At 42.1% G+C, this 12837-nt stretch overlaps 1 protein-coding gene across 1 annotated transcript in view; it reads right to left on the reverse strand.

Moving 5' to 3' along the window:
• Positions 1 to 12837, reverse strand: part of ADAMTS2 (ADAM metallopeptidase with thrombospondin type 1 motif 2) — a 190743-nt gene that overhangs the window by 9029 nt on the left and 168877 nt on the right. The window contains exons 13-21 of the mRNA XM_052816407.1: positions 10643 to 10776; positions 9693 to 9816; positions 8972 to 9052; positions 7355 to 7518; positions 6018 to 6177; positions 5200 to 5332; positions 2639 to 2846; positions 1639 to 1768; positions 509 to 598 (exon numbers count right to left, since the gene is read on the reverse strand). Of these exons, the coding sequence (XP_052672367.1) occupies positions 509 to 598; positions 1639 to 1768; positions 2639 to 2846; positions 5200 to 5332; positions 6018 to 6177; positions 7355 to 7518; positions 8972 to 9052; positions 9693 to 9816; positions 10643 to 10776 (1224 nt within the window). The remainder of the gene's footprint in view (positions 1 to 508; positions 599 to 1638; positions 1769 to 2638; positions 2847 to 5199; positions 5333 to 6017; positions 6178 to 7354; positions 7519 to 8971; positions 9053 to 9692; positions 9817 to 10642; positions 10777 to 12837) is intronic.

Below are 12837 nucleotides of genomic sequence, written 5' to 3' on the forward strand. Positions count from 1 at the left end.
GGAAAATGGAATGAAAAAATTCTTTCACTCATCAGACTACCCTGTCAGCGAACTGAAACTAGAGAGTAATGAGATTTAGGGTTTTTAGATAAAGGAGAACTTCAGCACTACAAGGTGTCATTATTGTGATGTGATCACATTCACAATAAGTTCTCAGTTTTGCTATCAAACTGAACATCGTGAACCAGTAAGAGCCTTTTTTCACCATCACCAAGCAACAAGCAAACCGATCCCAGCTCCCTTTCAGAGGACTGCAACATACTGTGGAGATCCAACTTCACACATCCAACACTTCAAGACCTCCACCACCAGTGCTACGCAAGCTCCAGAGAAGAAAGACACCGAGCACCAAGTGCCTGGTGTGAAAAAAAGATTCAGCCCAAGATTTAAACTTGGCAAAGTCAAGGGAACTTTCCGCATAGAGAGAAGAAGAGAGCAAAAGGCAAAGTCCACATTCGATGTGGCATGCATTTAAGGGCAAAGGCAGAGTTATAAATGGGTCTTTTACTTGAAGATATTTTCTGGATGGGGTAGTCTGGATCAGGTCTTGACAGCCATTGTATCATGTAGGTTTTCTTTGAAGGATCAGAAACGTTTCCTTGAATAGAGGAGAAAAAAGATGTAACACAACATACGTTAGCATTAAATAGTTGACCTGTCAGAAGTGGGTAAGCTAAGAGAGTGAGCGGGCTCCGATGGTGAAGGAGCCTGGGGAAAGATTATGACCAGGCTGTCTAGTTTTGGGCAGAGGGTGCTGCTTTGCCACTTTGCTACAACTTGTGCCCAGCACTTGACAACCAACACTGAAGACAGCCTGAAGGCCAGTTCTCTAGCAGTACTTCTCACAGCAGCAATAAGTATGTCCTAGGATTCATCCAGTCTAGTTTAGTTATACTGCCTCTTTAAAATCTTTGTATTGGAGACCATAATTGACAGCTTGGTTCTAATTAATTAGGAATCAAAAGCTACCCTGAGAAATACATCAGGAATAAAAGAAAAATATGAATTACTTAATAATAGGAATATGTAAAATGATCTCACAAATATCATTTGCAAACAGCTGAAAAGCTAACAAGGATAAAGGCATTAGTGTCCTGGATTAAGTAGGAACAAATTCATTATAGCTTAATAAAATTGAGTTAGATAACCCCTGAATATAACTTGTGCTTGACAGAACGGAAAAGAAGCCTGGAACTGTCGCTGGAGATGGGGAAAGCAAAGAGGCATCTTTGTACATGATGCCCTTGATTAGCCACAACCCAGCAGCCCCCTGCCAAGCCCAGCACGTCTCAGGGGCGCAGAGCCGGACTCAGGCAGTGCTTCTCACCCAGGGCAGCTGCTGTCTGCTGGCCGGATCCAGCCATCACCACCGTGCTGAGGTCTGTCCCAGCCTCTTATGCTGTACTGGGGCAAGTGGTGGTCCCCACTGTGAGAAGAGAATAACCATGTGCCCAAGAAGGCCATCGGCCACATAATAGCTCTGCATTTGGAAAGTCTGCTCAAAACCAGGACTGCGGAGAACTGCCACCCCAGGCAGACATAGCACACAAGTATAAATTTGATGAAGGCTTTTCAAATAAATGCAATCAATATAATTTTTTCAGCAAGTAATATATGCTAGAGAAGACAAGCACTTACTTGGACATGGAGGTAGTCTGCAAATCCTTACAGTCTCTGGTTTATTTTCTTTACAAAGGCCGATAGCATTGTCCCTGGTCCGGCACAGGACCGGGCGATCCTGTGTGCCGTTGCCACAGCTGACAGAGCACTGAAAGGAGATGCACCAGTTAGACGCCAAGTCACCCTTTGGAAACAATGGATTAGTTTTTAAATTTTAAACCACTGCCCTTGATTTGAGCCGACAGAGTACATTATTTGAACCACCGCAGTACCTACAGTAACTAAGCAAGAGGGAGAACCACTGCTTTTTGTGGTATACCAGCAACTGTGAAACACTCCAAGAAAGAGCTCACGGTCTGAGCTCTTGACACTTCTTATGGGAGTCACCGAATCCTGTTTTGCCCATAGCAATGGCAAACAGAAAAGGTAGAATGGAAGTTGCTCCATGAATAGGTGCACTGAGTCTCCTTAGGAAACTAGGTGAAAAACTCTGTCCTTTAGCTTGGTGACAGAACCTTACGAGACTGAGTAGCTAAATCTGCTGAAGGCCTTTACATCGAAGATGCTTGCACCTTTGAATCTCCATGAGTGTTGGTACCTAACTTCCTTCACAGTGTCTGACAACTTTAGTCTTCTTTACTTGAAAGAGAATAAAGCAGTGATAAAAGAACTAATTGCCCTTCTCTCAGCTTAAGTCAAGAGGTAAATGACTGTGAGCAGAATATAGAGCAGGTAGAAGTCAGCTTTCCTGATGCTGCCATCTTATATGGGTGGCTCATGGGGTCTGGATCATCCAGCATCACTGCAGGATGGCTTTACTGGCTGTTTCACTACCATCACCTCTCCACCTAACTCACTTTCTGTGGCATTAGTAGCAGTGGAAGCAATACACCCTCTGTGTAGGTATTAGTTTATTGTGTCAGTGCATTTGAATAGACACCATGGAACAAATGCCAAGATTTTTTCTCCCCTGCATTATAAGAAATTAGTTGCTTGAGACCTCCAGAAAGAGACTGACCTGTGACCAGGGTCCTATTCTCCACTGTGCTGGACAAAGCTCCCGGTTGCAAGGCCTCCTGCCTTCTGGACGGTCGTTGTTGCAGTACTTGGTATGAACAGACCGATTTGTATTATCGTGTAGGGGTTGGATACATCGGACAGATCGTACTTGATATCCTGTTTTCCCACAACTTTTGCTGCAAGGCTCCCATTCTCCTGTAACCCATCTGAGTTAGTGAAAAGAGAGTAAGTTGAGTAAAATTGTCTCTCTCCTAAATTAGGTGAGTTCAAACTGTCTGTTGAACTGTAACTCTTAAACACAGGTTTAACAGGATGTTAACACTAGTTCTGATACAGAAAAAGAAGATATGAAAAACCACAAGCAGCTACGGCAAGGGTAATTTGACCATGCCCCTGAAAAATCAGTAATAAGACCCAGATCTTTAAAATTACTCTTTCTCATTATCTCTGAGATAAGCATTATTCTTACTTTGCTTCATTTGCTTTGATTTTAAGCTGGCCTTTCCAAGACTGCACATAAAAATATGGTTGTTTTTATGTCAAAGGCAGCCACCCAAGGGTGCTGCTGAGCTTCCCAGGTCTTGGTGCATGAGCTGTGCCTTGTCTCATTATGTAGCATGCACCAGCCGTCCCCACAGCTGGTTCCCACAGGAGTGAATCCAAAACATCTGGGCTAGAAATGCAGCTCATATCTGGATACTCCATGGATCACATCCCTGGCCGTGCTAGACACCATCTGCTGAAGCACCAGCAAACCCACCTACACCTTCAGTGCCATGTGTGCTGAGCTTGGGCAAATTGGGGTCCTCAGCATCATAAATGTTTGGTTTTGGGGAAGGCAACACTCCACTGAAAATCAGACAGTCTGAGTTCACAATGCGCAAATCAGTTTGGCCACTGAAAAATGAAACCTATGGTTTGTAATGTGGCGTAGTTGAAAACTTCGCTGATCAGCCAAACTGGCTCTAGAATTACAGCTACAAATTGTAAGGAACTTAGAGAAGAGCAACAAGGAGAGACAGGACCAGAGAAAATTTATGTAAACTACTGAAAGCTCTGTTATAATCAAGTAAGTGAAGATAATACAGCAGTCTATAAATATTTACAGAATGCAGAGATCTGCAAGAAGGAAATATTTTTCAATGTAAACAGTATTCATGGGATAAACTTAACCAAAAAATATATATAGTCTGAAGAAATATCCTGAGTTTGAAGCAATTGTCCTAAAGTACTCATAAAATCCTGGGTTTAGAAATAGTCAAGAAAACACTCGAGTTAAAAAGTAAAGTGGTAATTTCACCCAACTTCTCTTTGTAGCCTATTGAAATTACACAGCTGTGGAGGAAGGCGAGCGCTGTGGAGCACACAGCCATGAATCCTAAGGTGATTTCTGAGACAAAGATGACTTTTTCCCAGCAGTGAAGAAGCAGCATATTAGTGTAGTGGGTGTCACAGAGCTTCATAAAATCTCTTAAATAATTGCCTCTCCTATGTACAAGTGCAAAATGCTCCGACGCCACTCTATGGAAACAGAGGTGACTGAAACATTCAGGAATCCAAGTACAATTTAGGATCCTATTGAGTTTTTGTGGTACCTGGGTCCAATTATATTTGCAGCTGAAAGAAGAATACAGTCCTTTCCAGAGTGCCTGAGATACACTTAGGTCATTACTTCAGTTTTCCAATAAATAAATGTTAAACCCTGACCCATGCTGAGTTTATGGAGCACGGTTTCTTGACTTTTCTCTCTTTCAATTCTTTTTTGAAAGGAAGTTAGGAAATACTGTGTGGTATGTTCTACTTATTTGCTGTGCTTCCTGGAATCTAGACTTGGTCCCCAGAGATAAAAGCTGGGATCAACATACTCCTTTCTTGTTGCAGTAGCAACATGAGGAATGTACGAGTCCTACATGTGGCAGGAGTAACCTGCTACCAGTCAAAAAAAGCACCTGTAAAATGTGAATTAAAACATTTCTAACACTTGACTAAGTATAGCAAAAATGAAGGTCCAACAGGCATACCATGCCATACAAGGGCAGCCAGAGAAATCTAACAGGTCAAGTATTTTTCCCTGTGTTTAAATGTCAAAAAATACGCTGTGAACTTTAGGAAGATTTGGATTTGAGAGGCTGTGTGACACTGGTTTTCTTATGTAGCACTCTGTAAATTTGTTCTTACATGGTTAATTCACACTGTGTAAAATCAACTGGTATAAATTGAATTTATGTCTATTTTTTATTACCTCAAGATGGCCTGAACACAAATGTCTGGATCAAGACAGCACTTCTTTTCTAATCCAAATTATTTCAAAAGTAATAGGAACCAGCAGTCCCAGAAATCGTATGTCTACAAGCAGAATATAGCACCACATCCTCACAGTCCTGGATCTCTGCAATGATGCACAGAGGTACTTAAGAGCCCCCAAGCTCAAGCAGCCATGTATCAAGTCGGAAAAGCAGAGATCAAGCTTAAGTCACCTTCTTTCAGTGACAAGTGCTAGCTGGGCACAACGCCTATCGCAGCTGCCGCCGAGCAGTGCCGGTGGGCAGTGATGCTTACATGGGCTGGGAGCACTCCTGGAGATTGCACACCCTGCGAATGGGCTTGGGCTTTTGAATCAGCTCGCAGTAACTCCGATGAACCATCTTGTGGTCTGTCTTCCTCCGGCAGCCGTATTTTGTGAATTGGTAGCCTGAAGAAAGACACTGCTCTTATTTTCAGTACCGGCAGAGCTTACACAGGACTCAGGTTTCAAACAAACTGCACATACACTGTCAAAGGCTGCAGTTGGAACTACAGGTGAACAGACTACAAAAGGAACTGTAAATTGCACCGAATAAACATGTATTCATGTAGATTTAGCACCCAGAATCGCTCATCCCCTTTACTTTTCACTACAGGCTATAATGAGAAAACCATCTAGCATTTCAAGAACGTTCTGCTAACCTGCACAGCCACAGTGCTGCAACCTGACCATCAGCCTGGTGAACAGCATCAGGGTATACATCTGGCCTCAAAAGCGGGGGTCTTACATTGCAAGGTCCACAGGATGCAGATTTACTAAGGGCTGCCCTGTGGCACCTTGAGATTTGGCATCCCCGCAGCTTGGAGACCCTCATCCAAATCTTGCACATTTGTACAATTTTTCAGTTTCATAAATAGAAATCAGAAATGAGCCACCCCAGATCTGCCCCCAAAACCATTTAAGTCAGATTTTTAACTCCATTCACTATTTATTTATCTATTTCTTAACTTAAATAAAACCCTTCCATACTCTTGGTCTCCCTAATGTCTTGTGGCAATGAATTCCACATGTGGTGTTCATTCTTTCAGTTTTGTCTTAATCAATTTTGAATGCTCTGGGGTTTTGTTTTTACCTCCTCCACAAGGTTTTGAACACTGGGACCATTTCTTCAAAGCCCATTCATATGACACCGAGTCCTCTTCCAAAACATTATTGTTATCTACATTCAAGGAATCTTCATGGATCATGTACTTGTAAGTCAAAGATATCTTGGCACCACCATGAGGAATCACCTAGTAAGCAGAACAGATGTAGGGAAAAAAGATATGAAAGACTGATATCAGAAGCTATGTGAGATGACGTGAAATAGCAATCATCATGGCTCAGATATAAAAACATTCCCGGAGAGATTTAAACCTTTTAGCTGCACTCAACACTTTTTTTTTCCCTGATGAAAAAGTATCTCTATCCTTATGACACAGAGTTTCTAAACTGCATATTAAGAAAGACTGTTGTTGATTTAGACTGATTTTTCTTGCCAGCATTGGACTGACTTCACGATACTAAATTTTTTCCACATCCCATCACAAAGGAAGGAAATGTTGTACTAAAATGATAATGGATAGTTCCACTAAAAGACAAGGAAAATTCAAATGCACAGAAAACTGAAAGCAGTGAAGAAAATTGCTTCTATTTCTGATAAAATACAAATATTCTTACGATAATCCTGGGAATTCTGTGAAGCTTCTTACTTCATCCTGACAGAAATATAAACTACTTAGAAAGACTTTTTGCTACCACACTGCACTAAGACAAATGCAAGAAAATGGAATTCAATGTGAATGAAGTGCAAAATATTGGTCCTTTGAAAACTTAATATTTATTCCTCCTTTGACATTCAGCTGGTGTAGATCAACACATTACGGCTGCTTTCAGAGGGATTCTGACTCAACCTACCCCTACTCATTGTAGTCTATTGTTTGCTGGTTTGCAATGAAAAAAGAATATAGTCGGGTGGGTTTGGGAACTGCAGAACTGGCTGTGCCCTGAAAAAGTGAGCCTGGAAGCACAAGAATCCTGCATCTGCCTTTGCAGGATACATTTTCAAAACATGCCTGGGAGGAGGAGCTATTAGATCTATCTGATAAAAACCATTTTGACCTTTTAACTAATGCTCACGTCAGATATGATAAGCAAGCTGGGGAGTCTTTACACAGTGGCCATATTCTAGGCCATCCATGGGAAATAATCAGGAGAGCTGGTTGCTCAACACATAACCCTGAGTTATAACAACTCTTGTACAGAGCAATGAATTAGGAGAAAGGAATTAAAATATATCTTCTATTGTCTTATAATTGAAGCAGATGTCTTCTTGTAACTCACAAGAGGAATCTAAAATACATTATAGCACATTATGGCTCTGTAACCCTGACATTGTGTTCCGTGGAAGATGGTTTTCATTTGACTTACCAGAATAACTATTCCATTACGCAGTGGCCCCATGGTCTGCACAGTTTCTCTATCATCGTCATTCCGATATTCCCACTCCACACCCATGTCAATAAATACTTTAGAGTCTGGCACATAGTTGTCTTCGCTCAGAATGAACTTCCCCGTTTCACGATTTTTAATTGCTAGGAACAACACAAGAAAAGTGAATAGGAGAGGTTTGCTTCTCATCTCGAGTTTTGTTCTGCTCTTGTCCCAGTGGAAGAAGCAAAAAAGGCCAGCGTGCATTTTCCCTCTGTTCCCTCACAGGTTTGGAAAGACTTTTTCAGGTGTTTCACTGAATTGCCAATGCTTTCCTGCGCAGCTCCAGAAACATCAATCATCCTTTTTTTTTTATTTTCATAGCCTGCCTTGCCAGAGAAATGAGGCCAGCGCGACTGCACCGCGTGCGTCCGTCTGCCTGCTCCTGACTAACAACTTCTGAATCCACTGGCCAAATCCGAGCCAATTTGAGAGCCGGTGGGGGTCCCATGGCTACTCAGCTCTTTCACATGTTGTAAGGCACCTCAGGGGGCTGTTACTGCTCCATGAGAGAAAAGCTACTGGGCTAACCCCCAGCGGGTCCCCACAGTGAGAGAGAGATGCTAGAAACTGTATTAATTCTCTTGCTCAGATCCAGACCTGACACCGACACAGCCCTGCTTAAGCTCCTGTTGCTTTGCAGGCGCCTGCCATTGCACACAGTGCCCAGTTCCTCTGGTTCAGCTGTCATCACTGCCCCATCCTTCACCTGGAGAGACTTCAGCCACCTTTGTATTAGGACTCTTGGTTTTCTCCTGAGATGGAAAATTTGTTCTCCTCGTTAGAAGCAGCAGAGACTGTTTGTTATTTAACACCAGATTTTAACTCCTGTCTCTCTCTAGCAGCTACTTGAGCATCCTGCTCCCTCAGCACTGGCTTCGACAGATAGCAAGCTGTTTGTGTCCCCTGTGTATCGCTTACCCCACACCGAAAGAAGAACTTTGTCTGAATCGGCAAGTGATTGCTCTCCTGATCCACGGGGCCAGGCTGCACTAAGCAGCAAGGGAAGCATTCACTGGTGAGAAGTTGGGATGACTCACGATACAATTACCAGGCCGTTCGCTGCGAATCTACTTCCAATTAATAACAGCCTACTAGACACTGCTTCGCATTGATTACAGGGCACCGCGAGGAGCGGATTTCAATTACTTTCTAAGCTGCGGGATTGATCGGGCAGCCTTGCGTCAATACTGTTAGCAATGGGGCAGAATCTGAAACGGATTTGGATGTATCTGGGAAATGACTGAAGATGGGAAGCACGTTACAAGAGATGCACACAAAGATAATGCATTGCACCCCATAATGTAATTCCGCTCCTCTTCCAGCAGCTTTTACACATGCACATGCCAATGCAATGGCTAGGACACCAGGGAATACAGCACAGGGAAATCAAATTGCCAAATATGTTTCCTAATTTAACATACTTAAAGGAGGTATGTGGTGTGGGAGGATAATGGGTAAACAAATGCATAAACACATTGTCAGGCTCCAGAGACAAAAATAAACAGCAGAAAAAAATATTCTGACTGAAAATTTTCCTACTTGTTACATACTTACCGAGATTATGACTGGTGGCATCTGTTTCCTGTATAAGTAAATGTCTCGCACCAACAGGAATTTCAAACATCTTAATGTGCCCTTTATTGTAGTATTTGAAAAGATAGTAACTGGTTAGTATGCTACAAAGAGGAAGAATCTGTCTTAGGTTTTTAAATAAAACTTATTTTCTAAAAGCAGGGTGTATTACAGCAAGCTGAACCTAATCCAGCATTATTCCCATCCCTATTTCTGTGCCAGGTGGTGGAACAAAACAGTGACAAAGGGCTTTGGGTCAGAAGAAAAATGCCTTAAGTATCATCAACAGACTTTGCTTCAGACTAAAATGGGCTTTGACTGCCATATGCACCCACAAAGAGAGATCATGCAAGCTCCTGTCTGACAGTGAGTGATGACGACATATTATTGCAGCACTCCAGTGACTCGGACAGAGCAGCTGAGTGACATCAGCAGCACAAATAAATCCATAGCTCTCCAACACGGAGCACTGAAGTCCTCCTCTATGCATGCACAGGCCCTGTTGTCAGTCGACTTAACTTGCCACTGGACAAAAGTCTTATTTTCAAATTCTAGACACATCTCAAAGTAAAGTCCAGAGAGTTTACTAGAACTAGTGATGCTGTAAATGATTTGTGATTGCTCTGGTACTTTCCATGAAACAGAAGAGATCAAACAAAAATACCCTGAATTCCCCAGGACAAAACACACTGAACACACTGACCTTGTTTCTTTGGTACTCTTGAAAATGTTCCTTTCACCACTTTGCAGTGGGAATTATCTCCTCCACAAACACCACACTTATCTTCCTGCTTCGTGGAACCTATGACCCTGTCACACCCAACTTTCTGTGCACAAAAGAGAAAAACAGTCATTCTTATTTATCCACGCTTCAATTAAGTAAGCCTTCACTTCAGATATCAAAATCCAGACTTCTGCTTCAGCAAAGTAGTATAAACTGTAGTATTTTCCTGGAAGATCAGCATCTAAACAGATTTTAATACTTCCAGTTCCTATAATAGCTGTCAATCAGGTGATTATATTTTTATATTATGCTTCACAGTGGTCTTCTTACTGAAGGAAAGCAGCACGATTAAGGAAAAGCTCTTAAGCCTCAGCTTATCTTAAAGCAGATGCTTAAATTCCAGGAGAATCAAGGCATCTATGTGAGGATAAGCACCTCTACCACTGCTTTGCAAAGTCAGAACCTCTAATTCCGTTGAAAGATGACCTGCGGCAGATCCCAACTTAGAGGAACTGTCATTGATTTTTTAAAAATAGCAATAGATCAAATACAGAGAGAATGAACATCAGCCATATCTTAACACCACTTTCCTTGAAAGCTGCTGCATGTTCCTATTTCATTGTACATTCTACCCCCACTAAACCTCAGCAGGAAAAACTTTCGTTGAAAGCTAATTGTAATAGTCATCTTAAAATGCTGCGTTAAATATTACTTGTGTAGGTAGGTGCGGTTGGAATTGAGTCACATGCAATGTGATGGCAACTGTGAATATCACACATAATATTGTGACAATAATCCTAATGAAATCTCCTTATTGCCCAAAGCGTTATCATACTTACTTAAATAGTCATTCTTGGAGAGAAACACTCAAGCTACCATTTTAATTGTTTTCACAATACTAAGCCTGAAACAAGCCATCAAAAGCTTACCAAGCAGTCTCCCCGCACACAGATGCTGTAAGCATCTTTGTAGGAGCAGCGGGTCCCATCATGTACCATCCTTTTCATATACACCACATCTCCTGTTTCTTTTGATTCGCAAAACAGGTGGCACCTTTCCTTAGCTGAAAAACAAAATGACCCAAATTGTGCGTGTTCAGCTCTAACAGTTTTGTTGCTGACTTTGTGAACAGCACTTTCAATAGTGTTGGCTCTCTCTTCTTCCTTGCATACATCACAGAATGCAATACGGTACCCCATAAATCATTGATGCTTATCCCCTTTCAAAGGCTATGTGATCATTTGGAAACTGTTGAATCATAAAGCACCCATGTGTCATCATTAGGAGACAGTCTTAAAAATAACAGATAATTTACTTTGATGGGGGGGCCTCTATTTAATCCTTTGTCGGATGATGCAATCTGGCAGAGGTTTCCACATCTGCTACATGACTACTTGTGAGAGATGCAGGTTTCTGCATCAGTTTCTCCCATTCTCCTGCACTGCACTTAAATCTGAAAACAGCAAAAGTCATTTTGCCATTAAAAGCCGCCATTCAACACTGAGTGAATCTGGCATCCAAAATGTCTTCAGAGACAGCTGGGCCATACCATTTCATCCAAAACATGAAGTTAATTCTCCTGCATTGTTGTACTTGTATTTATGATAGTTTAAATCATTAAACAAGATGAGATGTCAAAGCAATTCAGAAAAAAACATTTTTTTACTGTTAACACATGCACAAACAGCCAGACAAGCATACCTCTTTCTCCTAATCTCTTCCAAAGAGCTAAGAATGAAAAAAAAAGCTGAAATGACTAGTCAGTGGCTGAATAAAGTTGTATTCCACCAGTGTATTTCATTTTACCCATCTCTCTTGCTGTCCCCAGCCCCATAATAGGATTCACTATGCTTTCTTTGGCAGTGAAGAGCAGATGGCTTTTCTGTTAGATGAAACAAATAAAGATCCTGCTATTTTAACATGATTAAAAGTTGGGACACTTTTCCCACCATTTAAAACAATAACCTTTCCATTATAGCAGTTCAATTAAAATAAATCTTCACAGGCCCTTTGCGTTCTTCCCCTGTACGGTTCCATGGCCTCTGCCCTCTTTTAATAAAGTCCTTGTTATTGCTGTTGATGTCCTCACGGCCACTGGGTATTGGTACATCAGAGACCTTTGTTACTGCTCCCAAATAATGCAGAGATATCATGCTAAAAATGTAGGGTCTAGACTGTCAAAACCGGTACTTTCCTTTTTTTGTGCACATTCTTAATAGGGGAATGTTAAGATCATAATAATCACAGACCTAATTTATTTGCATATATTAGAAACATTAAACTATGCACGAGACGTAGACACGTACACAAACACACCCTGCGTATGTACCCACACCCACCCCACGCATACCATACATTCACTATATGTGATTAAACGAAAATATCAGAAGGTCTGACTGGGTGCCAACAACTCTGTACAAGGGCTTTAATTTAGAGAGGGCTGTCTTCCCATTGCTCCATGGGAACAGTAAATGTGCAAGTACCTTTAAATTGGACCCTGTTAATTGCAAAGAATTCTTTTCTTTCTATTCACTGGTGTGGGGCATAGTAGAGGTGCAGCAGCATGGACGTGACCATGTACCTGCCCGTTCCCTGCTCCCCATGCGTTTCCTTCTCATTTAATTGAGGTTGGGAGCTAATAGCCAATGTCACTCCATACTGCCCTGGCAGATGCACGGCACAGGGGTATGTGAGCCCAGCGGAGGCTGGGAGATGGGGTGCTCAGGGGGCTTGGAGCAGGAGACAGGCCATGGCACGACGTGGCACCGGGGTGCTCAAGCACACACTGGGGTGTACCCTAGCTCAGCGGCTTTTCTCTGGCCACGGGATGAGATGTTCCTCCCTGTCCCCATCACTTACACAATGTGTCAGACACGTCCAGCTGAGTTGCATGTGAAGTGTATGGATTTATGTCACTTTTGAGCCACGACTGCATTACCTGCACAAAGTATGTCACTGATATGCCTTATCTTTACAAAAGGGAGTTTTAAATACATTGGAGTTCAAATATAAACCACCCTCTGGCCTTGTTTTCACTCAAAAGCTGTTCCCTCTAATAACCCTGCACAGGTGAATGTAACTCTCACAAAGGGAGCTGCAGTTATACCATAGTTATATCGGAAAT

Source organism: Harpia harpyja, chromosome 20, assembly GCF_026419915.1.
Source record: "Harpia harpyja isolate bHarHar1 chromosome 20, bHarHar1 primary haplotype, whole genome shotgun sequence".
Classification (NCBI taxonomy): Eukaryota; Metazoa; Chordata; class Aves; order Accipitriformes; family Accipitridae; genus Harpia; species Harpia harpyja.